Below are 26,792 nucleotides of genomic sequence, written 5' to 3' on the forward strand. Positions count from 1 at the left end.
TATTGTATTTAAAATTTTGGAAAAAAATCAGGGTTTTAGTATAACTAAAAAGTAAATGTCATTTGAGCTCATATGTACGTGAGTACAAAATAGAAAATAATGAGACCTAAGAGAAACAAGAATACAAATGTGAGGATTTCATTTTGATTTTGCTAGCAAATTGCATTCCATCTATTTTTTTTTGTTTTTTTAATTGAAATACTGAATAAGATATTTCTTATGCCGATATAAAGGAACGTCGAATATATGGATGGAAGACTATTGTAACGACATTAGTTGCGAAATATTTTTAACGTAATTGCCCTATTACATTTCGATTCGGTGTGTTTAAATTATAAACTTGTTGGTTTTTTTTTATTTATTTCGTGCTAACTTGTATTTTTCTCCCTTTCATACATTAAGTATAGTATAAATTTACTAAGGTCAAAGTTGGAATATGGAGGGTTCCTCTCCTTGAAATTAGGAACCCCTTTTTCCTTTTGTGATGTTGCAGATAATGCGTAGTATATTATTTAAATGCGATGTCGTAAGCTATGCTTATCGCTAAGCATGCGCGCAGATCAATAATTACTTATATTTTATATTTTAGTTTCGATTATTTTTTTCTAGATTATTTCTATACTCGCCATTAAGTACAAATCAAACAAATTCCATTGAAGGCAAACATGCGGCGAGGATTGAAGATTCAATTTGAAAGACTAAGAGAACATAAATCCAAATTAAGCAACTACTTTTTATCGAAATACCAACGACCCGTTGCGTCTTGGGACTCCAGAACCCTTTTTCTTTAGGTGTTGTTTTAATATTATTTATGGTTTTTTAGTATGATCTTAGGACCTTCCTATTCATATCATAAATTTATTCTGGGACATTGACGAAAAGAAAAGGGTCGCGCTTTTTCCATTCCCTCTTTCACTAATACACTCCCTTTCACAATGTCTTGACCATTTTATCCTTGGTGAGTCCCACGTTTTTGACATTCGAAAGTTCAAATGCGGTGCCTCTCCTTCTATTTGGTTTCTTTCCTTGCGGGTCACACTCCTCCTCCTTCTTAGTTAACTTCATTGCGTCCTCTCTGCGTGCTTCCGCAGTCCATTTCCTTGTTGGCTGGCAAGGATGAGAAACAAACTGAACGAATGCATCCAGAGCAATACATGAGACTTTGCATATCCCATCATCCATTGCTCCCAGTTCTAGTTTAAGTACAAGCTCAAAAAACGATTGGCTTGGTGGTCGTGGTGCACGGAAGGCCGAGGCAGGCATAGACCGCCCCTCCTCTATTTTCACCTCCATCTCTATCTGCCCCCAACATTGACCTAGGGGTGAGCAACTTGAACCGCCCAAACCGGGACCGGACCGACGGGTTTGGTCCGGTTCTCGGGATTATCGATCCGGTTCCTGGTTCCTAAAAGCGGAACCGGTTTCCGGGCGGTCCGGTTCCCGGTTCCAAGGGGGAACCGGACCGGACCGGACCGGACCGACTATTTAATATATATTTTTGTTATTTTTTTCATTAAAAAATTAATAAAATGTGAACTAAACTCTAAGTGAACTTCATTATCATAAATTCATTGATAAAAATTAGTAAAATGTGAATTAAACCCTAAGTGAACTTCATTGACAAAAATTAGTAAAATGTGAACCAAACCTTAAGTGTTTAAGCCAAAAAAAAAAAACTAAACTCTAAGTGACCGGTTCCATTGGACCGGACCGGAACTGGACTGGACCGGCGGTCCGGTCCAGTTCCTGGTCCTAGAACCAACCGGTCTGATCCACGGTTCCCAAAATTGGGAACCGATTCTCTCGGTCCGGTTTCCGGTTCCACTTTGGAACCGGACTGGACCGGACTGGGAACCAATCACCCCTACATTGACCCATGAATCGAAAAAAAAAAAAACCAACAACAACAGCAACAACAAAAGATATAGTCCGAGTCTGAATCAGATTAGTCTACTATAATTGCTTCATTGGTGATGGTGAGGATTGCTGTGGAGAGCGGTGATAGAGCTCCAAATCTGAGAGAGGGAGCTCAGCATGTGAGGCATAATGCTCCCCTTTCCATTGAGGGCAGCCCCCGGAGCCGCCCCAATGGCTAAAGCCTCTCCATGCCCGGGCTTGGAGACCGCCTTCATCTCCAGCACGGCGAGCCGGCCATTCACGGTGGTCAGCGAGGATCGAGGAGAGGGGGAGGAGAGCGGTAGCGGCGGGCCATAACTGGAAGGAGAGTTCCTGAAATCAAGCTAGCGGATGGCGATGGCGACGGTGATTGATCGGAGGTGGTGATACTCCAATTGGTTCGATGCGGTGGGATTGTCTTCTTTTTTGTCTTCTTTTTCTTGGTCGTGGTTGTTTACCATTGCCATCAGAGAAGGAGGAGTGGGACTCACAAGGAAAATAACGGGAAAAAACCAAATAAAAGGAGGGGCACCACATTTGAACTTTCGGATGCCGAAAACACGGTAGCCAGAAAGGATAAAATGGTCGAAATATGGTAAAAGGGAATGTATTAGTGAAAGGGGGAGTGGAAAAAACGCGACCCCAAGAAAAAAAATCAATTGTCCTTGTCAAGTATTATCTCACCGTTTTAATGGATATTATCATAAAATTATTTCCGGCCAAATTCTTCGGAGCTCGACTCCTCCTCGCCGAAATTTCCTTTGTGATTTGGTACTAAAAAATATCTAGTAACCAATCTATTTAAAAATTTCTTGCGGCCAACTTTACTGGCGTTTGATTTTTGAGCCATTTAAATATTTTGACTCTATCTCGTGACAAAAATATTAGCAAAACAACTAAGTTAGGTATTAAATTAAAGGGATAAGTGCACTGAAAATCCTAAAACTTATCACAAAAATGCAATCAAATCCTAAAATATGTCATGAAAATGTAATCGAGTCCTAAAACTTTCAAAAAGTGCAATCGAGTCCTAAAAACTAGTGTAATCAACGAAACGTTTGATTGGATCAATCTGACACTCGATTGCACTTTTTAAAAGTATTTATGATTCGATTTCACTTTTTTGATAAATTTTAAGGCCTAATTATATTTTATGAAAATTTTATGATTTAATTATACTTTCGCAATAAGTTTTAGGGCTTTCAATATCTCGATCCCTAAATTAAATAAATTTTCTTTCGGGGTGGTTCTTTGACACGGGAGTCACAGGATAGGACATGGAAAGTTCCGATTCCTGCGGCTGTCTTTTCTCCACTAGGCGCCAGCCAAGTCCAGTCCAACAAAGCCGCCGGGTAAATTTAAAAATATTTAAATTTTCTTTTAAAAAAAAAAGAAGAAAGAAAAAGATAGGCGATGCAAGAAATTCCAAAACAAATAAATAAAAAATGAAAAAACACCAATCTGACCATTGGAGGAAGAAGAAGAACAGGGAATTTTCAACAGGGAATTATTAAAGAAGAAAATGTCTTTCTGTGTTCTGTGTGTCTTCTCCTCTCTCCCCCAAGTCCTGCCAATAGATTTTCAACTTTTGGGTCTCTCTTAGCTTTGCATTGAATACCTTCTCTCTCTCTCTCTCTTCCACAGGAGGGAAATCCAGCCACAAACAGAGAGAGAGAGAGAGAGAGAGAGAGAGAGGGGGAATGGAGAGCATAGCCCTTTGGCAAGCTGGGGCTCTCTGTGGGATCGTGTGCTGGATCTTGGTGTCCTCCTATTGCAATGTGACCCGAGCTCTCAGATCTCTGCTCCAGCCTTGGGTTGCCCACCATGTGGATGTGGGAATTCCTCTCGTCCTCCAGATCCAGGTCCGGGGCATGAGAAAAAAGGGGAAATAAAAAAAAGAAAAGAAGAAGAAGAATTGAATGAAGTATATGTTGAATGACTAGTTGATGAATGAGAATTGTGGTTGCTTTAATCTAACTCCAGTTCCTTACTTTTCTTTATCTTTGCAGAGGTTCCAGCACAGGGTGTTGGATGCTTTGTTCTCTGGGTTGTCCTGTGTCGTATCTGTGCCCTTTTACACCGCTTTTCTACCTTTGCTTTTCTGGGTACTCTCTCTTTCTCTCTCTCTGTGTGGAAATTAGATTAGCTTTAGAAATGGGTTTCTCTGTATATCTATAGGCTAATTTGAGTGGCTGCATTACATGAACATTGATGATGGCTTTGCTTTTGGATGTTGTCCATTTGAAGAGTGGTCATGGCAAATTGGCGAGGCAGATGACCCTTTTGATGGCTTTCTGTGATTACATGGGCAACTGTGTCAAGGTACTCGATTTTCCATACTTGATGACGTTGCATTGTCTCTGTTTAACTTAAGGAGCGAGTGAATGTTTGATGATGAAAGAAAAGAAAAATGTGGGGCTCATGCGGTGCGACTGTATTTCTCTGCTGAGCTCTTGTTCATGTCGCATAGGATGTGGTATCAGCCCCAAGGCCAAGTTGCCCCCCTGTTAGGAGAGTAACGGCGACAAAGGATGAAGAAGAGAATGCAATGGAGTATGGATTGCCTTCTTCTCACACTCTAAACACAGTTTGCTTATCTGGGTACGGCATTGTCATCTCTTTTCGCGAGAGTCCTCATTACGTTTTTGTGCATGGAATTGTTTATTTAATCATTTGTTGACTAGAAGTGGACATTCCGGTATTTTATCTTTATAGAGGGGTGTTGAGGCTTAGAATTTTGACCCTGGAAGAAAAATTGCTAAAGTTGTTTGCGGGGCATCATAACCTGTTTGATGCAGTCACGCAGGCAATAGTCATGAGGCATTCATATTTATGTGGATCTTTCAAGTTAAATACTCAGTTGCCATATCTAAAGCACATGTATTGAACTAAGAAAATATAGAGGGCGATGAGAAGAGATTTGAGGTTGACAAGAAGAATTTAGATTTAGATGAGAAGAAAAAGAAGAAGAAGAACCCTTACCAAAAAAAAAAAAGAAGAAGAAGAAGAACAAGAGATAGTGAGTCGAGAGAGAGAGAATATTGTTCTGTATTTCATTTGTTAAAAAAAAATAGCTAAAGAAATTAGCTTATATCTGCTCTTAACAACTTCCCCACTCATGTGACAATGGTATAATAGGAAATAAACCTAAAGTAAACCACCACATAGTAATTTTCCTACTACCAATTATGACTACCAGCCATATGACAATCATCATTCTCTAATCCACCCTCTCATATGTTTTATTTACTAATAATATCATAAGGATATGACGGTACATTGCAGTATGATTGTACTTTGTTTCCTTTTAAGGTGAACGTTTGTTGGTAGATTGCCTATGGTAGACTAAGCCAGGAAAAGTGATCTTGTATTGTTTGCCTTTTTGCTCTGAAGTTCAGATATAGCTGTATCAATGCATATTGTGGATACACTGACTCTCATCTCTTCTGCGGTGGCTTTGCAGATATCTATTGCACTATGTCCTGTCTTATATCCAAAGCAGAGATGCCTCAATAGCATATGCTGGTTTTGCAGCCGTTTGTTTGCTTGTTGGGCTCATTGGCTTGGGTATGTTGCATCATCACTATCTATCTATTTAAGGGAAGGCTTGGTGAGTTGGTCTTGCTTTTGGCTTCCCAAATCATCGCTATCTAAATGAAAACATGAATAACAGATAAGGTTAAAGATGTAAAACAATGTCAATCTCTTTCTTATCTTGCAGCTTCCCAATTAACTCATTGATAAAGTTGTGGCAACAGATTGTGAAAAGGCTCCTTCCAAATAACTGCTCCCAATTCATTCCACATTTATATCTTCCTTTCCTATGTTAACAAGCTGAAACCCAAAATTTTACTGACAATCAAGATAGCAGGAAAATTTGGTTGATGGTTCTTCCTCAGTAGAAATAGTATAGTGGTAAAAGAAATGATGTCAAGTATTTTACTTCGCCACCCATTTATAGTTGTTTTCTTTTGTTATTAATTCATTATGACATTCCACAATGAATAAAACATAATTGGGCACGCTTATTATAACCCTTGTTATTTGTGTCTCAATTTTGACATCTGGTTTTTCCATGGTAGGAAGAATTTACCTTGGCATGCACAGTTTGATCGATATCATAGGCGGCCTCATTATGGGCTTGGTGATCCTTGCAGTTTGGCTAACAGTCCACGATTATGTCGACAATTTTATAGTCTCGGGACAGAATGGTGCGTCTTTCCTCTTGCTACTTTTATCAGTTCAAACCTGTGCATGGTTTCATGTCTATTATCCACTTAAAATAGCATGTATTCCATGACCAAATCTTGGAAGAAACTTGTATGCATTTAGCATATTGAGATAGGTGAGAATGTTGTTGCTTTGTTTAAGTATTATGTGTAATGGTAATGACTGGTCGAGGATTGACAAATGCTGAAGAGGATCATTGGGGACAAAACTCCAGAAATTTCAATGTTATATCCGTTGTACGAACTCTCACGGAAAGCTTGTTCGGAACCAGCGCGAGGATTCTTGGTTGATAGTTTACACTCATTATCTGCATCTCTAATAGAAGAAACTCCACCAGTCGCTATGCTTATGTTTAAGGTAAAAACTTTTAATTCACTTCTCCTGAAAAATGATGTTAGGATGATGGCTTGAGGAGAGGAACTACAGATTTAAAGAAACTAAAACTTTCACAGCAATGTGACTTTAAGCAAGGTGGTGATTAAGTGACAGTTACTTAGGTAGGTGATGGAGTTGTGGTATCTCTTGCTTTCTGGTCTTTCTTATCTAACAAAAGATTGTTTTAATAAAGAATAAACAATTATAATTAGTAGGATGACCAACCACTAATCTCTCCCTTTATAGTGGTAATAGAATAGTAAGATATTAAGTTGTGTGGGAGAGACCAACTGGTGATCTGCCCTTTCTAGTAGTAATTGATGAACGAAAATTTTAGTGAGAAAGACCAATTGTGATCTCTCTCTTTATATTATAGATCATGGTTGATTATGTAAATGCCTTACAAACGAGCAACTTGAAATCACATGTGAAACAGGAATTTTAAAGTTTAATGCTCCTTATTTTTCTCGTCTTGGCTTTGCAGTAACTTATTTCTGGACAACCCTTAGCTTCTTGTTGCTTTTTGCTTATCCAACTCCTGAAATTCCAACTCCAAGTTTTGAGTACCATACAGCCTTCAATGGCGTTGCCCTGGGAATTGTAAGTCTTCATCGTTATTTTAGATTGAAATGCTGCTTCAGTTTTGTTTCAAGCTTTGTGAATCTGTGGTAGTCGGTAGTTACTGCACTAGAACACCAACTTTCCTGCATGATGTGGACATCAATATTACTTGGATTCAGATTCCTGCGCCTTGGGTGTGACTTGTGAGTGCAAGAGACATTTTAGTTTATAAGTAATGTTAAATATTGGAGATTATGGCCTTGCCAGTATCAGTCAAGCGTAAGAAGTGGTACCCAGATTCAGATTGGGGACTGTCATAATGTTGGTCTAAACTAAATGACTCATGTTAGACCATTGGAGAGCTTTTGACTTGATACTCCATAAGAAATTTATCCCCACTTGTGGTCAATGAAGGTTTGATGTAAAGGGATGTTCTTTCTTTAGAAGTCAGCCATTTTTAAATCTTTGATTCCTCTTGCGTATGTTCTTAAGAGTTAACCTGCAGAGATAAAAATTCAGATGAAAGGGAAGTTATGCTTCCAACAAAATTACTCCCCCTTGTTTTTGTTGGATATTAATGGATACTGCCTTTTACTGTAGCTTCCATAACTGGGCATTCATTTTGTCAAAAAAATCTACTTCAGAGTATGTCAAGCTGCAGCTGTAGATTAACTATCCGGCTGATGCTAGGAAAGTTCACTATCAAAGGAGTACCCGAAAATATTGATGGGCCATTATAGGTTGTTTATTCACTTGGCTGAGAATGGTGTGCAGTAACTCACAAAGAAAAGCTCACGATTTGTTTGGTTTTGAACATTCCTTTTCTGTATACATTTACCATGGCAAATACGGTATCCTCATAGAAAGCAGAACCTTAGTGCACAGGGTAAGAGACAAAATCAATATGAATAGAGTTTCCTCATGTATGTTCATTTCCTACTTACCCTACCCTGCTTGCCTATCATAAAAAAAAAAGAATAAAATAGAAAGAAGATGGCACGCTTTGACAAGCCCAACAAAGTCCTTTGTCATTTTGCACAATTCATATTCATTAAGAGGAAAGAATCACCCATGTATCTGTCCTTGTAGACCTCTCTTGTCTATGTGTTTGTCCTATATTTCTGTCTCCTATGTTGGACCACAATGGGATAACATTCTAGATGTTATAGTTTAATGCCAGGATTGAGATGTCAATTTCCAAGCTCCTAGTCATATTTCTTGTGGTGCACGAACTAAAGAAATGGAATGGCGCAGGTTTCGGGTGTCCAACTGACCTATAGTCAATTCCACCATGAAGCTGTTCCGAGGATATTTACTCCACAACTACCAATCACGGCGTTCCTGGGAAGAATGCTCGTGGGAATACCAACGATACTACTAGTAAAATTCTGTAGCAAGGCTCTTGCCAAATGGACACTTCCCATGGTCTCGAACACACTGAGCATACCGATCAGATCGACTGGCTACATCCCAGCTCTAAACGGATCGGTTGCTCTCAAAAAGTCGGACGAGATCAAGCAGTCCGGTTACTTGCAAAAGCTATTCTTTTATGGCCACCAGCAGTCGTTCGACGTGGATACAGGGATTAGGTTCCTTCAATACGCAGGCCTTGCCTGGTCTGTTGTGGATCTGGTCCCTTCTCTCTTCTCTCATCTTGGGTTGTAATGCTTAATGCGATACTGAATTTTGTATATATATTTATATATAACACGTATGAGCACAATTACAAGGATCTTACCACTATGAGATTAGAGTGTAAATAAATCATATGTTGGGGTGCTTAGTAATGAAATCTATCCATTTTTTCTAATGTCTTCTGTTAAATTTTGTGCACGTAGCCATCTCTATCACTATTGCATCACATCTTTTCGACAACGGCTCTTACCTCCATCAACATCTGCCTCTCCTTTTAGTTTTTCGTATCATTTCCTATGCTGTGAATCACATCCGAGATTCGACCAAGAAAAAGGAAAATCACATCCGAGAGAAAGAGAATGCAGGCTTCCGAAGTTTGCTTTGGCTCTTCTTTCCAAACACCTCGAAGAAAAGTATTGTAATGTACGGATTTGCTCGCCTTACTGAATCCTGAGAATAAATTTTCTAGGATCAAAGTTGAATTTGAATCTCCTTGACCCTTTTCTCCCGGTAGCAATCTGGTTCGAATCTGTCTAGAAAGAATAAAAAAATTGTAGTAATTTGGATGGATCAAGGTCTCCAAATTTTTGTTGTTTTCTAAACCCAAAAGATCAGCTTAGAGACAGAGCATTACTACTACGGGCCAGTATTGCAATTCTTTTTTGGGATTTTTTTTTCCTTCACTTGTTTCAAGCATTCGAATATGGAAGGGTTAACAAATCCATTTCTAACAGTTCAATTCTGATCTTTCAAAAATGATATAGAGTTTTATCAAATAAAGGACTGGAATTGCAATTTACCTTTCGGATACAAAGACAATGGCAAAGCAAATGATAATCTGAACTGGAAGCCCTAACATTTTAAACAAACGTCTCCAATTTACCCAGAATAGCATTTTAAATAAACTACAGGTGAAAACAACTGCATGAAATTAGGAGTTCTCGACCAAATCCATGTTTTGATCACGACAACCCGCTGCTCTAGTAAATGAACTACAACAGTGAGACATTAACTATTCACAGGGTTCACTCAATCCTATTACACAACAATAGATTGCATCGAGCAAAACTTAAAAAGCCATAACAAATTACACACTTACTATCCACATCTTCACCCAGTTCCTTATACACTGACTCAAGATAGCCAGTTAAGCAAACCTGTTGTGTTATCATATCATAAATAGTCCATATCGTAAGAGCAACGCCTGCTAATGCGAAGGGAGAACTAAAGAATTTGCAACCAGACCTATCTCCCAGTAGGATCAACGGCCTCCAGCTACTCCGTGGAAAGGCAAGAGTAAAAAATCAGTAGACAACAGTGGAGCGACTTCAGAGGAAGTAATCAGGTGTTCTGCGGGTGACATCTGGTTCTCCTCTCCTAGGAGCTGGCTCGAACTGCCAAAGAAGCAAAAGAAAATCACAATGCATAGATCGAACTAAATATTTCCACATTATTCCCATCTTAAAGTACGATTATTATGGAAAGAGTAGTATGAAATTAGTGCAGATATTGTATAAAAAGAACAATGAAATACCTGTATAAATGTGTGGCCCTTGAAGTCATCGACTTCTAGGATGGAAGCCATATTCCCACAGCGATAACAATAGTTAGGTGCACTAAATATAGTCACAACCTTTTGTTCCTGCTCCAAGAAAACAACAGAAGAACTTCGCTCGTCTTTTAGATTGCTCTGTAAACTGCTATTCTAAGACAACCTTTCTTAAGTAAGGAAAATAAAACAACTGTCATTTTTCCAGATTATGCATACATTGGGCAAAATGGTTTGTGTGCAAGAGGCAAAATGTTTTGCCATTGTGTAGCTTAGGGCAAGATTGTAGTTTACTCATGTTTCTCAAATTTTCAAAAGCGATGTTGACGAAAGCCTTGTTTTAGAGCTCTCTCAAAACAAGCATACTTCTGTCCAGAAAACAGCTCCCCATTCTAGCTTTCTCCAATCTCTATTTCACGAAGTACAAAGGATGAACAGAAAACCACAATGACATACACCTTCATAAGCCGATGATGCAAAACAAAGAAGATGACAATTTACAAGAAAAATAATTACATGTGCCCAGTTAAATCCATCCATGACCAGCTGGTGAGCTCTAGCAATTAACTTTAAGTTGTTTGTGTGATTGAATTGTTCAGATATATCCTGCGTAATTGAAAACAAAGATCAGAAACAACAATCACAGAGAAGAAGGTAAGCAGCTATATAACCTCACAACTCAGAAATCTCATAGAATGACCTGGCCAAAAGTATAACCAGCACCCCGAGGTGAAATGCCCCAACCACATCGATCATCAGGATCTGACCATAGCAGATCACACATCGGTCCTTCATGAGGTACCTCTTGAACGCGATCAAAGTTCCTAATGCTGTCAAGAGTTTCAATTGAAGGAGATAATCCGCCATGCAGACAAAATATCTCTGACTCAACCTAAATACGAAAAGGGTGAAAGCCATAAGTGGGTTAATAGCCTTCTATAGTCAACCATCACGATTTCACATAAGCTATTAGTGCAAGCAAAATTACCACTTTCCTCATTTCGCCAATATAATTCTCCAATATAATACAACCACTAAAGATGGGGCCCAAACCCAAAAACCCCGCAATCAAACTAAAAGGTAAGGACATTAAAAGCATGCATAAACTAAAGTTTTATTGCCAAATCATCAGTGTGTGAACCAACTTGAGCAATTGTCACAACTGTTGTACATACTGCTTCAGGGAACAAAAGGAAAAAAAAAGAACATGCAGAGATTATCCTAAGTATGACACTAAAGGAGACCAAATTATGCCAAGGAATATATTCTTTTCATTGAATTTTCAAGCAAACAAATGATTCACCAGGTTTGATGGACAAGACCTTTCACCCTTTTATCAACAACCTTCTCCTAGACTAAGTATAGCAACTAAACAACAGCTTAGTGACATCTCTTTTGTCAGCATATATCAATCTGTTTTTTTGTTAGTTTATCTCAATTTAATCAGAGTTATGACCTAATATCAACTATTAACAGCAGCGACTATAAGGATCTTCTCACCAATGCTGTCAGCGGAAAATAGTCAAACAGATCTGTAAATATCTTCCAAACATTAGCATTTCCATACCTGCAAGTGAATCAGCAGAAAGAAACATTGTCACAAGTTCATCTACAGAAGAAACAAGAAACAGCATAGCAAATAAAAATATGAAACCATGACGCTGCAATAAAGGATCTATTCATATCGACAGGTCATGTCATGAAATTACTAATGAAAAACGCCAATTGCAATTATGTGTCAACAAGTCATTAGGGAACGTGAAATGCCATTCATTTCTGAAAAAGAAGGCCCATGCCACAGGATGAATCGCTAAGTTACATCAAGTGACTGTTCAAACCTATGTAGCCTATACCTAGGGGAATTCCTGCACCACTGCTTAAGCTACAAAAGATCCAACTAGGTCCCAGAATCCAGAACTTAGGAACTTTTTACATATCACAAACCCCCAACTTTAGCAACCAAATCGTGAAATTCCATATGATTTTCTGGTGGAAATAAATGCCCCAAGAGGCATGACATGATCCTTTTTGAAATAGACATTACTAAACCAGCTTTGATAGGCTCCCAATGATGTAGGTAACAAAACTACTAGACCGTGTCATAACATTCCACCAGCTAAACAGATCTGCCCAATGGCAAAGCGAGGGATCATTAAAATTCTTATGGCATAGTTCATTACATGGAATTAGATGAACCAAGATGCGCAGAGGGATCATTAAAAAAGAAAGGATAGTTAAAAATAAAAAATAAAAACTTCTCTTCATATTAAAATTTGACATTGCCCCTTATTTACATATGTAGACTACGATGAAGAACGCAGGAATGAAGTGAAGCTCAAAGCAATCATAAAATAGATCACTACGACTGTCGAAACCACTGTCATGAATAAACTATAGTTTAAGAAATCTTAAAGAACACTTGCATAGAGAACTCACTTCCTTAAGCATTCGTCATAAAAACCATAAACTTGAGTAATCTGCCAAAAGGAAAAAAAGTAATGAGCTGAATAGTACAAAACATCCCTGGGCAAGATTCACATAGCAATATAGAATTTAAATGTATAAAGGGTAATTCCAAAACAAACTATGAAGAAGAACGGTGTAACCTGCATCAGACGGATATCAAAGTCAATAGGAAGGTCAAGCAATGAGAATAGTTGCTTTGCTTTGCAGTCACCGATATCTCAGGTAATAAACTGATTCCAAGAAGGAAGGGAGAAACTTTCCAAAAACAATGCTTAATATGAGCAATTGTCTAGTCCAGCTCCAGCATGTTGCATAGGTTGGAGATGAAGTACAGCTAGACAACAAGAGGTGAATAGCAAAATAATGGAAAGTATTACCTGACGACTTTCATGATTCCCTCTAAGGATAGTAATTCGCTGAGGATATCGTACTTTCAAGGCCACTAATAGCTGGATAAATGAAATGACCAAATGTTACAAATGATAGGGGAAAACCATCAAGAAATCTTAAAACAACAAGAAACTCAAAACAACTTGGAGATGAATGCTTGTTCTACACAAAGCTCACACCTAAGGATGCTCATCATTTTCTTTTAGGTTATACTTCAATTTCTACTGACTTATTATTCTTGCACAAACAGTTGATTGAGTCTATAGTGATGAGTTGGGAACAACGGCTCAGAAAATTTCATAGATAGTTGGATGGAAAATCCATTAACCATTAAGCAGATATATAGTAAAATAGACATAGTACGAGAATGAAAACTTAATTGCCATTGGTACCAAAACAGCTCAATTGTCATTGTCAATGCAGTCCTTTTCCACCAGGATAACAGCGTGAATTGTTTTCCTTTTCACCATAGAAAAAGACAAGTATAGATCTCTTTCTTTGGCAAACCAAATTCCTTCCTTATGTGAAAATCCATCTGAGTAAAATCCTTCCCTCCGTCCCTCACTCCATCCTTCCCATCCCCTCTAATCTGTCTACCAGCTAGAAAGTAATCTAAAAGGTACTGTTCTTCCCAGAGGTGGTGTTGACTGAATAAAATATTTCTCTAGTTGAAGGGCTCTGAACCTTGTTGACACCTTGGTCGCGACAGACCTGTTTGTTTTTTAATACTTCTAACACCTTAAAATCCATGACTCTAACTTTAAGCTCCCATATTTGAACTAAACAATCTCAAGTCAAAGATCCTCATGTTATCATCTTTGTTTACAAGAATTATTTTACCATTTTACTATGTTTTTAGCAATTCAAGCAACCAGCTTTCCCAGTTGGCAAGCACTCAGTGTCCTTTTATCCCTTCATCATGGCTTGAGCCCTTGTATTGCATCTCAAACTAACTATTTAAGTATGAAAAGGCGGCAACTTCAATCTGCCCCTGTCACAAGTCCCATGCCTCCAAAACACGTGATCTTCAGAGATGTCACCAACTTTTCACCATAGTGATCTGACTTTGCTTTTTAGACTGTTCTTTTATTTGCGGGCAAGTGAAATAAAAATGAGACAAGAACAAGGGGTAAAACAGCAATCATGACTTGAATGGAAAAACTATGATCTACAAAATCTTTCACCAAATCACTCCCTAATGTGTACATATTTTCACCATATACCCATTTAAGGACACATATTAAGCTCCCCCAAAGTTAAACCACCAAAGTCCCAGTAGCTTCCAGACCAACAACAGGATAAACATACAGGTGCAGATTTATGCAACTAAGAAATCGTCATATCCTTCCCATAGGCATATACAAAGCCACTGACATTATATTACAACATAACTCGTTTTTGGCAGAAACATGCCCAAGTTTGTTCACAACAAATTACATTATATCTTAGTCCTATATAATAATACTTACGCTTGTTGCAGTATTCCAAACAAATGTCTAATACACAATTAAAACCAATTAATACTTACCGTTACAGTTTCGACAGAATAATATCCACGATCCACATAATCACCCATGAACAAGTAATTGGTATCTGGACACTGTCAATAAATAAAAAAAAAAGAACATTAATAGATTCACAAGTCAACTAATTGAGAAGGATCTCCCACAGAAAATCTATGCAAAAGTTTAAGATTTTCACACAGATATTATACATCACGAAAGCACAGGAACTATAAGATTTTTCTCCATGATTTTTAAAGGTTCATCTTCAACTTCTAAAAGTTATGAAAAAAAAAATTATCTCTGCCGGCATAAGAAATTCTAATGCTCAAACAGTTAAGTCATCATTATTACCTCTCCCCCAATTCGAAAAAGTTCAGCAAGATCATGAAACTGCCCATGGATGTCGCCACAAATTGTTACAGGGCTTTTCACAGGCTGCATAGAAGAATACAGAATAAAAATCAACTAAGGAAAACCAATGTTATCACATATCTTCTCCAACCATAATGCAGAGCAAGAACTAGAAGCAACTTATATGAGAATGGTAAAATAAAGAAGATCAAGTAGAACAGTCATGAAAACCTCAGTGATCATTTCCAATGACCAAAGCAGCTTTCTTATGCTCCAGGTAAATGCAAATTTATCGTATCTCTTAAACCGATTAGTCCACTCACCAAATAGTCCATCAATAAAAGGTCTTGAAAGAAAATAAATTAAAGAATAACAAGGAAAATAGGAGAACGTTTTAATTGGCAGATGAATGGTATTTCCACTGACTCTGGCAATAAATATTTGTAACTTTGAAGGTGCATGAAAAGAAACAATGAGAGAACTTGAAAGATATTGTACTACAATTAGTTGAAACAAAGGAATCACTAAAGGTAAACCGGGGTGCCTGAATCATTCACATGGATACACTAGCTACCTATTTCACACTTTCAAATGCACTGTGGATTCAAATCCTTCGAGTTGCCAAAAGTTTGGATTTATTGGTCATGCCAATTCTATTCAACAGCTCAAAAGGGGCTGGCATTTTGGTGTTTAATCTAATAAGAATGCTAAACCATAGAGGAAGACCAGTTAGTTGGCTTTAGTGAATTCCAGGACATTCAGCATACAAACATGTACATGAATTTACAGTGGCATGCGGTTCATGCTGTAAAGAATCTTTACGTCTTAATCTATGTGCTCAGTGACGAGGATACTTTCTTATTATCTTCTCAAAAGCAATTCTGTTTCTTTTCCCGCTTGCACAGAAAAGTTAACAGGTTAAGAAAGTAAGCTAAATCCTAGACTAGAGGAAAAACCAACAAAAACATAGAAAGACGTCGGTCACAAGAGCGAACTTCAACAAAAGATAAATTAAACAAGATATATGATGGTTGTACCTGGACATTGCTTTCTTCCATCAGTATCTCCTTCGCCTTCTCACATAAAGCTTTAACCTACATCAAAGTTAAATCAAATAACATTATCATTCTTTTATATCAATCTGGAAAGGAAATGCGGAAGAGGAATGGGGTTGCAGGACTTATTAGCTGTTTTTCACAATCCATAAAACTTCATAAAATAATAAAAGTCTCCCGGATATAGATGTCCAAGTGAGTGCAAACAATATGCACACACGTGTGTGGGCGCATAGCCTTCAGGCAAGCACGTGTTCATGTTGTGTGCTTGTTGCAAATAGTGAGAACGATGCTTATGGGGAGAAGGACTGACAGACGAAGTGAGCCCTCTTCAACCAGCAAGTAATTCAAAATTACTAGCAGTCAGCGAAGCTCCACATCAGCATAAAATAAAAATGTACAATGATAGAATCTTCTTAATGCTGGTCCAACTTTCTAGCTTCAGCTTTCACTTCCAAGAAATCCTCAAGCTTATGGGCGTACCGTTTTCATTCCGAACCACTTCATACATTTATAAACTACACCGTTGAATATGAACTGCACTATGATTCCTATTATAAGAAAGCAGGCATTGAAGAACAAAGGACAAGCTTTGCACTCCGAAATTGAATATGACGACCCTGCCCCCAACTGTCGGAGATAAATTGCACCATGTGTGGTAATTTACAGAACAGAAGGTATGTACTAAGGACCTCTTTATTACCCCCACAAGCATCCATAGCTAAACAAAGATAAGCTTCTTACGAATAAAAGCCAAATTTATCCAAAAATTTGGAGCTTGAACAGATCTAATACCAAATCCTCCACAACTACTACACCTAAGCTGGAAACAGCAGGAGAATCACATTTCACATATACTCCAAAAACTCAAAGATGGTTTGCCCCCCAACATTAACTAGCTATTACCCTTTCTGAAGTAAAATAAACTCCCACGAGAGTAAAATGCCGCATCTCTTCATTCTAGAGACCCTTTTCGAGTCTTCGAAAGCAAACAATCACATTTTGGTCCTTTGAGATTAATTCAAACATAAAATGATTACTCCAACTCCGTAAAACCCCATCGCCAGATCACCTAAAGTGGCGATCACAACATCTCCACCCGAAAAATCCGCTTTCTACGAGTAGAACGCCAAACGCCCGATACCATTTCCACAACAATCCCTTTCAAAATGCATTTCGGCATCCACCTCCTCCTTTTTTTTATCTCATTCCTCCCTCACGAGAAACCCTCCTTACGTAAGTGGCCCCAAATCTCTCCTGTAAACCTCCCCAGCGAAAAACCTCACCAGTCCAAAGATTAATCCTCAGCTCATCCGCCTGCAATTCAGCACAATAACCGACCAAAACCCAACGGAGAATCGCCCCCAATCCCGCCAAGAAACAGATGCAGGCAAAAATCGACCGCCTCATCCGCTGAAAATCCCAACCCACACCACCAGCCGCATCCTCGGAAGCCGAAACGACGCAAAACGATCCGCAATCGAAAAAGCGAGTGGGGAGAAAACGAGACGAAACGAAGCCGAACCTGTTGCTCGGAGAGCGGCTTGCACTGCATGAGCTGCGCGATCTGCTCGTCGAGATCGAGGCCGGCATCGGAGGACAGGGAGTTGGCGCCCATCTCGGCTCCGACGGCTCCGGGGTGACCGGATCCACGCGCCGCCGATGAAGCGGGGAGATTTCAGGGGAGCGCTGCCCTAAGCCCTCGGGTTCGCGGCGATCCTTCGGCGCCCCCCCTTTCGGTCCTTCGCTTTTTTGCCCCCCCTTCGATTCGCAGCGAGGGAGGGAGCGAGGGAACCGATGCACAGCGAGGGCGCGTGAAGAATGACGGGGCGTTGCGCGTGAGGAATTTTTTTGTGGTGGGAGTAACGGAGTTGCCTATGGATTTTTTTCCCTTTTTTTTCTTTTTAATTTTTTTTAGGGATTTTCTTTTCTTCTTTTTTTTTTTCCAGCTTGTCGATATTTTTTTTCCTAGTTCTCTCTCGCCTGGCCTGGGCTTGGCGGACCGGCCGGCCCGTTTCACTAGCGGTTCGTGCCCGAGCCCATAAATAATTCGGCGGCTACTGATCATGGGCCCAAGGCCTAATTCCAAAAATCAAAAGCACCGATTTTATCCTGAGTGACAATTCTGATCCAAACTTTTTTTTCGTCTCATAAAAATTACCAACTTTCACTTAAATTTCAAATCTGGCCTGAACAATTTGAAAATTTCACATCACGGGAGCCAGATTTGGGATTAAAATAAAAGTTTGCGATTTTTATGAGACGAAAAAAAAGTTCGGATCAAAATTGCCACTCAAGATAAAGTCGGTGCTTTTGATTTTTGGAATTAGGCCTTGGGTCCAATGGGCCGCTTTAGAGAAATGTGAAAGATGGGCCGAAACGAAGCTTAAAAAGGCCCTCACGCCCCGTTATTTAAATGGGCCATGCCATGCACAACCCACGATGGGCCCATGTTGAAAGAAACCATACCGATTGCTTTTGTTACACTAATTACTTTAATCGAGGGCCTAATTCCAAAAAAAGAAACACTCGTTCTATTTCGAGGGGCAATTCTGACTTGAACTTTTTTCTGTCTCATAAAAAATCACCTACTTTCACTTAAATCCCAAATCTGGTACGAACAATTTGAAAAATTCATATCATGAGGGCCAGATTTAAGACTTAAGTAAAAGTTTGTGCTTTTTATTGAGACACAAAAAAAAAGTTTGAACCAATATTATCACTCGAGATAAATTTTGTGTTTTGCCCTTAATGAAGCTTTTATTTAGTTTTTCCCACCATTTTGAAAGAAACTACACCGATTGCTTCTGTTTGTCAATTGAATTGATGCAAAGGTGTGTCGTCATCGAAACTTCATTGGAAATTAGCAAGCCATATATATACATATATATGTATATGTATAATGAACTTAAATTAATTTTAGAAGGGATAATAACACAAACAGTCCTTGAACTTTGGCTCAATGTGTAATTTGATCCTTGAACTTTTAATTTATTCAATGTAGTCCCTGAACTTTAGACCAATGTTTAATGTGGTTATTGAACTTTTAATTTGTTTAATATCATCTATGAATCCAGTCCCTGAACTATATAAAAATATTTAATGTAGTTCCTGAACTTGAATTAATGGAAAGGACTGCATTGAACATTTTTATATAGTTCGGGGACTGAATTGGACATGTACCAAAAGTTATGGATGACATTGAACAAATTAAAAGTTCAGAGATCACACTACACATTGGGTTAAAGTTCAGGGATTACATTGAACAAATTAAAAGCTCAGGAATTAAATTACACCTTAAGTCAAAATTCATGGGCTGTTTGGGTCGGTTTAGCCTTTTAGAATTTGAATTGCTTCAATTCAAATTAACTTTCGAAAAATGAAGAGTACATACTTTACAACCATTTCCACGCCACGTGTCCACCCCAAACGAGAGAGAGAGCGGAGGCCAGTTTTGTAAAGGGGGCAAATGGAAAGGAGGAAATTCGGATGCGAGAGGGGGTTGAAAACACCGAGAAAATTCCTCCAAAATCCTCATTTCTCACTTTCAGTAAACGTACGCATCTCTCTCTCTCTCTCTCTCTCTCTCTTCCTCTCTCTGCAACATTTAGCAACCTTTTCCTTCTCGCCTTCGCATCGCGTCCGATTCGCAGCACGACTTAGGGTTTCTTCGCGCTCTCGACGAGCTCTCCCCCAGTTCCGGTTCGTATCTTCTTCCCTGGATCTCGAAATCGCGCTTGATTCGGAGCAGCGGGATGGTTCTGCGTACTGCTTCTTCGGTCCCTAGTTCGTTTTCGCGAAGTTTTTCCCTGCGGAATTCAGCATGATCGTGTACTTCTGTTGTGTTCCGTCTTTGCCGGAGCTTGTGGTTTTTGTGATATGAAGTGTCTGATCCGTGATGTGGTTTCGTTGTATGTGTTGGTGCGATCAAGTGCCTTTTTTTTTTGTTTTGGTTTTCGGTGTTGCATTTGCGCTTTTGCTGCAATTTTGTGGTTAGGTTAGTGATGGGACCATTTTTTTTGGGGGTGTTTTACGCTTTGAGTTCGATTTTTATAGCTTCTCGTTGTCAGGTTGATTCCGGTTTGTGCATGATCGAGTTACGCCTTCCGAGTCGTTGAGAAGCTTACTGGCATGATCGTTTACTTCTGTTTTGGTTCGTCTTCGTCGGAGCTTGTGGTTTTTGTGATATGAAGTGTCTGATCCGTGATGTGGTTTCGTTGTATCCTAAGTATGTTTTGGTGCGATCGAGTGCCTTTTTTATTTTTTATTTTTTTTGGTTTTCGGTGTTGCATTTGCGCTTTTGTTTCAATTTTTGGTTAGGTTAGTGATGGGACCATTTTTTTTTTTGGGTGTTTTACGCTTTGAGTTCGATTTTTTTGGCTTCTCGTTGTCAGGTTGATTCCGGTTTGTGCATGATCGAGTTACGTCTTCCGAGTCGTTGAGAAGCTCACTGGCACGATCATTTACTTCTGTTTTGTTCGTCTTCGTTGGAGCTTGTGGTTTTTGTGATATGAAGTGTCTGGTCTGTGATGTGGTTTCGTTGTCTCCTAGTATGTTTTGGTGCGGTCGAGTGCCTTCTTTTTTGTGTTTTCGGTGTTGCATTTGCGCTTTTGTTGCAATTTTTGGTTATGTTAGTGATGGGACCAATTTTTTTGGGGGTGTTTTACGCATCGAGTTTTATATTTTTAACTTCTCATTGTCAGGTTGATTCCGGTTTGTGCATGATCTAGTTACGTCTTCCGAGTCACTGAGAAGCTTACTGGGAATTATGACAACGTCATGGGCTGATTCCGTTGCCGCATCGGAGAAGGCGGCGACTAAATTTCCCCCCGATCAAGCTCACGAACCGCGCCTGGCGAGACCCACATACGTTCCTCCCCACCTCCGCAGCAGGCCACTGTCCTCTGGTTCTCCTGCTCCGCCAAGTGCCGCCACATCCGCTGTGAATGATCGCGCTGTGAACGATCGCGGCAGTTATGGTGGGCCTCCTGCTGGGTCCCGATCGACTGGTGGGTTTAGACCTGATGTTGGGCGCGGTGGTCATGTTCCCTCAGGTGGTTGGAATGGAAGAAGTGGAGGACGGGACCGTGGAAGAGATCGCGAGGTGAATCCTTTTGCCGACAAGGATACATTCGAACAGGGGTTTCTTGAGCAAGAAAATGCGGTGATCAATTTCGACGCATATGAGGACATTCCTGTGGAGGCCACTGGGGATAACGTGCCTCCTCCTGCGAATACCTTTGCAGACATAGACTTAGGGGATGCGTTGAATTTGAATATTCAGAGATGCAAGTACGTGAAGCCAACGCCAATTCAGCGCCATGCAATTCCGATTTCTCTTGCAGGGCGGGATCTGATGGCTTGTGCTCAGACAGGGTCTGGGAAGACCGCTGCTTTCTGCTTTCCAATAATTAGTGGAATAATGCGAGGGCAGTATGTGCAGAGACCGCGTGGAAGAATTGCGTATCCTCTTGCTCTGATTCTTTCCCCTACTAGGGAGCTCTCTATTCAGGTATAACTTTGAGTCTGGAACCTTATTTGGCATATGATTTGGGTTACAGAAAATACTTTGCAATTTTCTATCATAGTGGGAAATGCAGTAATATTTTAATCTCTGTTTTTTTTTTTTTTGGTGGGGGGATGGGGATGGGGAATTTGTCATGTACTTGCAGATACATGAGGAAGCAAGGAAGTTTTCATATCAAACTGGTGTCAAGGTTGTAGTTGCTTATGGAGGGGCACCTATCGTTCAACAGGTTTCAGTTCTGGACTTAGATGTGTTCCACCTTTTATTACGCCATGCAATTATTCCTTTTCTTTTAAACAAAAATCACGTTTTGGCTAGATTATATGTGTGTCCAACAATGGAGCTGAAAATTTTGGTTTTTCATGTTATACTTAACTGGGATACACTCTCATAAGCAGCCAATTGACCAAAAATAACTGTCTCAACACATCTTTTCTGAATATTCTAGCCTTTCTAGCAATATGATCAGAGGGGGCATGGATCTTGTTGGAAGGTTGAATTCCAGAAACCTGCTATAACAACGGTCACCCAAATACTGCCGTTTTTTTAGTCATTATGATTTGTCAATGAGAGCTTTCTGTTATCATTTCTGGGGTATATAGTTTCTCCAAAGCAAATGTTTGATACTTCAAATCCTCTAATTTTTAACCACGAGCTGCTTCCTCCCTCTCTTGTTAGAGTCTTTATTCATAAGTTGTATATGTGGAGAGCTGCAGCCGTTTTTTTAGTCATTATGATTTATCAATGAGAGCTTTCTGTTATCATTTCTGGAGTATATAGTTTCTCCAAAGCAAATGTTCGATACTTCAAATCCACTAATTTTTAACCATGAGCTGCTCCCTCCCTCTCTTGTTAGAGTCTTTATTCATAAGTTGTATATGTGGAGAGCTGCATTACATACTATGTTATGTTGATGTGTAGGGATTATACTGGGTAAATGCAGAATAAGAGTGATCTTGTAGCCATGGATTTTTATGTGATGCTAGTTGAGTTGTAGATTGGATTCTGGATACCATAAATCAGATTTTTTGTCCTCTTTGAAAGTAAAATTGGCAAGTCTGATTATCTTCTCATACCTCTATAGGAATACTTGTAGCAAGTCTTTTCCTAGTAAGCTGAGCCAATGGTTCCTTCAATGGGGATAGGGGTAATAGTTTGGAGCATAGGTCGACAGAAGAGACTCCTATGGTCAAAACCAATCCTTCTTCCCTTGGGATAAGTGACCATGGATGCTACCCACTTGTTGCAGGGTTGTTGAAAAGACATAGCGATAGAGAAGATTTGCACATAATTTTTTCTAAATATGGCAAAAGCTTATTAAAATGCACGAAGAAGTTCTTGGGGGCTGTGGATAGTTTATAGGAGCAGGTTGCATACATTTATGATCTCTATTATTGAGCTTTTGGGGAAGAAACATTAAGGCTTTAAAGAAGAACCCTCAATTGAATTAAGATGAGAACGAATGTAGTTGGAGTTTAAGCCTTATCTTTTCCATACTATTGGAGGAGCTTTGGCCACATCTAAAATTGTGTTCCAATATTAATGCCTTCTGCAGTTGATACAGTGTCAAGCTGGAACTTTGAAGGAACTGGAGTGTGTAGAGGATTTTTATTTAATTTTGTAGAAACTGAAGCATATTGATTAGAAAATTAGTTCAAAGTTTGTAAGTACTAGAACATACTAGTGGCCAGAAGCAAAGCTTAGAATATGACCAAAACAGTGGCCGAGGGTGTTTTGAGTGCATTTAGTTCATTTTTCGAAAAGATATAGCTGTTTGAGGCGTGAACAATGTAAGAGAATGAGTGCATTTTTTTTTTGGACTATCCTCTAATGTTCAGAAAAATTTTGTAAAGCTGCAGTAAGTTAGGTGAGAAATGTGTACGGTGTTTCTTCCTGAATGCTTAGGTTTTATAATATTTTTTATTCAATAGAAACTTTTCTATTTATGAGGCAGAATGTGGATCATGGGCAGCCGAGATCCCACACAGGCATGAAATGAGTGTAGCTGAGGCGAGAAAGCTTTGAATGATGTGGTTACTCAAGCAAGGTTAACTGATTACTAAAATTAGAATATCATCAATTAAATTTGAGAAAAACTTAAGAAACCTAAGTATTTTGGTATGATCTCACTCATGAGTCAGTCCAGAGTAAATAGACTATCATTTGAGAAAAAATCAATGATTTTCGTTATGTTTCTACTGATGATTAAGTGAACTTGCGCAGAATATTACTTCTGCTAGGATTTGCTTCTAGCTTTGTACGATAATCAGTTCTATAGCACATTTGCCCGTGCTTTTCTGAGTTCTATTTGATTCGGTGTTTGAAGTTTATTACAAAGTGAATTACAGTTGACAGAGTGACTGGACTGCTTGCTAATTATAACAAATTCATCTTTTAACGATTTCCCTCTTTGTGGTTAGTTACGCGAACTTGAAAGGGGAGTTGAAATTCTAGTTGCAACTCCAGGGAGATTGGTTGATTTGCTTGAAAGAGCCCGAGTATCTCTGCAGATGATTCAATATTTGGCTCTTGATGAGGCAGATCGAATGTTAGATATGGGTTTTGAACCTCAGATAAGGAAAATTGTGGAACAGACGGGAATGCCTCCACGTGGTATTAGGCAGACAATGCTGTTTAGTGCCACTTTCCCAAAGGAGATTCAGGTACAATTTAATTAGGTATAACATTTTTGTAGTGTAATTTCTTGTCTTATCAGTTTCTTGGCTAATTTGGTGCATTCTAATAAAATCTAAATCAATTTTAAAAGTGCCTTTAAATTTATTTTTCAATTTTGTATCCAACTTTCTCCAACCTATCTTTTATGCAGAGGCTCGCTTCTGATTTCCTTTCAAACTACATATACTTGACTGTTGGAAGGGTCGGCTCTAGTACTGATTTGATTGTTCAAAGAGTTGAGTATGTCCATGAGTCTGACAAGAGGAGCCATCTTATGGACCTTCTCCATGCGCAAATAGAAAATGGGGTTCATGGAAAGGTAATCTATGGTATCTTGCTCATGAGCTTTTTGGACCTTTTTTTTGGAAACTTCCTCTTTTGTGCTCAGGACAGGAGGGTTGTTTTGTTGATTTATTTTAGTGAACTTACTAGTGATTCGTCCGTTGAACTTTCAGCAAGCTTTGACATTGGTTTTTGTGGAGACAAAGAGGGGAGCAGATTCCTTAGAAAACTGGTTATATACAAATGGGTTTCCTGCTACTACCATCCATGGGGATAGATCACAGCAAGTAAGTTGCCTAGTTCTGTTGGTTCTATGAGACAACTAAAAAGCCTTTCTTCCACTCAAAGTATGAAATACTTTGGCTTGTCAACTCTTCTGGGGCCATACAGTTTTGTCCCTTGAATGATCATTAAAATACTTGATTTTTAGTCACTTACACTTTTGATAATGGCACTTAACTGTTATCTGAAGACTTAAGTTCATGAACAGTTTGGAACACATTGGTCAATTTTTGAGACTTCATGGTCGAGGTGGCTACATTTAAAAAAGATGGACATTTCTGGACTTGTGAAACTTTAGAAGGCAAAGTTGCCCTTTTCTTCTTGTTGGACCTTTCTTGCGCTTTTGATGATAGCATGAATTCTGGTGCAGGAAAGAGAACTGGCATTGCGATCATTCAAGAGCGGAAGAACTCCAATCCTAGTTGCAACTGATGTTGCAGCGCGTGGTCTTGACATCCCTCACGTCGCCCATGTGGTCAACTTTGATCTTCCCAATGACATTGATGATTACGTTCACCGGATAGGACGGACAGGGCGAGCTGGCAAAACAGGACTAGCAACAGCCTTCTTTAATGAGAACAACTCATCGCTGGCGAGGCCACTAGTTGAATTGATGCAAGAGGCAAATCAGGAAGTGCCTGCTTGGCTCCCACGCTACGCATCAAGGTCACATGGTGGTGGCAAAAATAGGCGTTCTGGAGGTCGATTTGGTGGGCGCGATTTTAGACGGGAAGGCTCATTCAACAGAGGTACAGATCACTACGGCGGAGGATATAATAGCACTGGATATGGTATTTCTGCTGGTTATGGTGCGTATGGAGCATACGGTACAGGGGTCACCAGCGCTTGGGATTAGTTTTACTGAGATTGGATGCGGTTACCAATTCATGATCCGGCGTGTACAGAATGAAAACCTCATTCTCGATACTACAAGAATTTTTATGAAGCCTTTCGTTTGCTGCTCTTCATGCGGTAGGTAGTTTATCCTGCCGTCCTATTTTACCGTGTAAATATATGCTAAGTCCACTAATGCACAGGATGAATTCTAGTTTTAGTCCCCCTCTTATGTGGGCACATGCTTTTGTACATATCTTGGAAGGCTAGGCTTTTATGAGGCATTGGCTGTCTCTCACGAGCAGTTGTGACTTCCGGTAAAGCTGCCGTTTGGTTCTTAAATCCTATGCTTCATGCTCGTTTTCAGTTTGTTGATCTGAGCAGTAATCTCTAGCATTTACCATGTGCCAGCTACCTTATCTATGTCCTCTTTTCCCAAAAATTTCAAAAAAAAAAAACCCCGTGTAATTTGTTCTACTTGAGAGAAACATAGGTTATCTGAGCAATTCAAAAAGCATGCTAGCTTCTAGAGTTCTATATTTTGCCGTATGAATGAGATTTACCGTTTCACCTGCTCTGCTGAGTCCTGAGGGAGGTTTTAGAAGTGGGCATTTGGAGAAGCCAGAACCAGGTAAAATGCTCTCGGTTTACTTTATACCCTACAAAAAAAATGTGCAGATTGCCACAAAATGCCCTATGAAAGTCAAAGAGTCATATGATTACGTATATTGCACGTCACTGACCCGAAGATGGCACCAACAAATGAATGGCCGGAAAATAATCAGAAATTGCTTTTTAGTTTCTCGAGAACAAAGTTATGGCAAGGTTTGGAGCATGTTTGGTCGCAGATCCTTTCGCTCACCTAGTCCGGAGGACTGATGAATTTCTTCACAGGGATGAGAACATAAATTCTATGCATGCATACATGCTAATTGTAAGCATGTTGACGAGTTCATTAATGAAGGGTACTGCTCACACAATCGAAGAATGACGGCTTATAGATTGACAGCCAGTCGGAAAGGCTGTCATCCTATGGGGAGGAGGATCGGCCCGAAAATGCAGGCCGAAATATGCTCCAATGAAGAATCGCGGGCGCGCTCGTCATTTGTCCTCGCAGTTGAGATCCATTGTTCGGGACAGTTTCAAAAGATGGACAAACACCCTAACCTGCATCAATC

At 39.4% G+C, this 26,792-nt stretch overlaps 3 protein-coding genes across 3 annotated transcripts; 2 read left to right on the top strand and 1 right to left on the bottom strand.

Annotated features, from left to right (window-relative positions):
* Positions 1-3,457: 3,457 nt before the first annotated feature.
* On the top strand, positions 3,458-8,870 carry LOC115678663 (lipid phosphate phosphatase delta). The gene is made up of 8 exons (XM_030602061.2): positions 3,458-3,758; positions 3,906-4,001; positions 4,144-4,218; positions 4,367-4,497; positions 5,360-5,463; positions 5,979-6,107; positions 6,986-7,101; positions 8,317-8,870. Exons 1-8 carry the CDS (start codon positions 3,597-3,599, stop codon positions 8,725-8,727), a joined length of 1,224 nt encoding a protein of 407 aa, XP_030457921.1. The 5' UTR covers positions 3,458-3,596; the 3' UTR covers positions 8,728-8,870.
* A 687-nt stretch (positions 8,871-9,557) lies between these two features.
* Positions 9,558-17,813, bottom strand: LOC115678642 (serine/threonine-protein phosphatase PP2A-4 catalytic subunit). Its single transcript, XM_030602037.2, has 11 exons — positions 17,539-17,813; positions 15,996-16,052; positions 14,959-15,042; positions 14,631-14,702; positions 13,090-13,161; positions 12,683-12,723; positions 11,747-11,813; positions 10,947-11,138; positions 10,763-10,852; positions 10,232-10,339; positions 9,558-10,091 (listed from the first exon to the last, which is right to left on the bottom strand). Exons 1-11 carry the CDS (start codon positions 17,629-17,631, stop codon positions 10,026-10,028), a joined length of 942 nt encoding a protein of 313 aa, XP_030457897.1. The 5' UTR covers positions 17,632-17,813; the 3' UTR covers positions 9,558-10,025.
* Positions 17,814-19,584: 1,771 nt separating this feature from the next.
* Positions 19,585-25,989, top strand: LOC115678545 (DEAD-box ATP-dependent RNA helicase 37-like). Its single transcript, XM_056315163.1, has 7 exons — positions 19,585-19,723; positions 20,748-21,525; positions 21,686-21,769; positions 23,961-24,203; positions 24,368-24,535; positions 24,672-24,785; positions 25,151-25,989. Coding segments are annotated over exons 1-7 (1,875 nt in total). The 5' UTR covers positions 19,585-19,721; the 3' UTR covers positions 25,637-25,989.
* Positions 25,990-26,792: the final 803 nt, after the last annotated feature.

The sequence above is a fragment of the Syzygium oleosum genome, unplaced genomic scaffold (assembly GCF_021117445.2).
Source record: "Syzygium oleosum isolate NSW1041296 unplaced genomic scaffold, Sole_v2.1 Sole_v2.10, whole genome shotgun sequence".
Classification (NCBI taxonomy): domain Eukaryota; kingdom Viridiplantae; phylum Streptophyta; class Magnoliopsida; order Myrtales; family Myrtaceae; genus Syzygium; species Syzygium oleosum.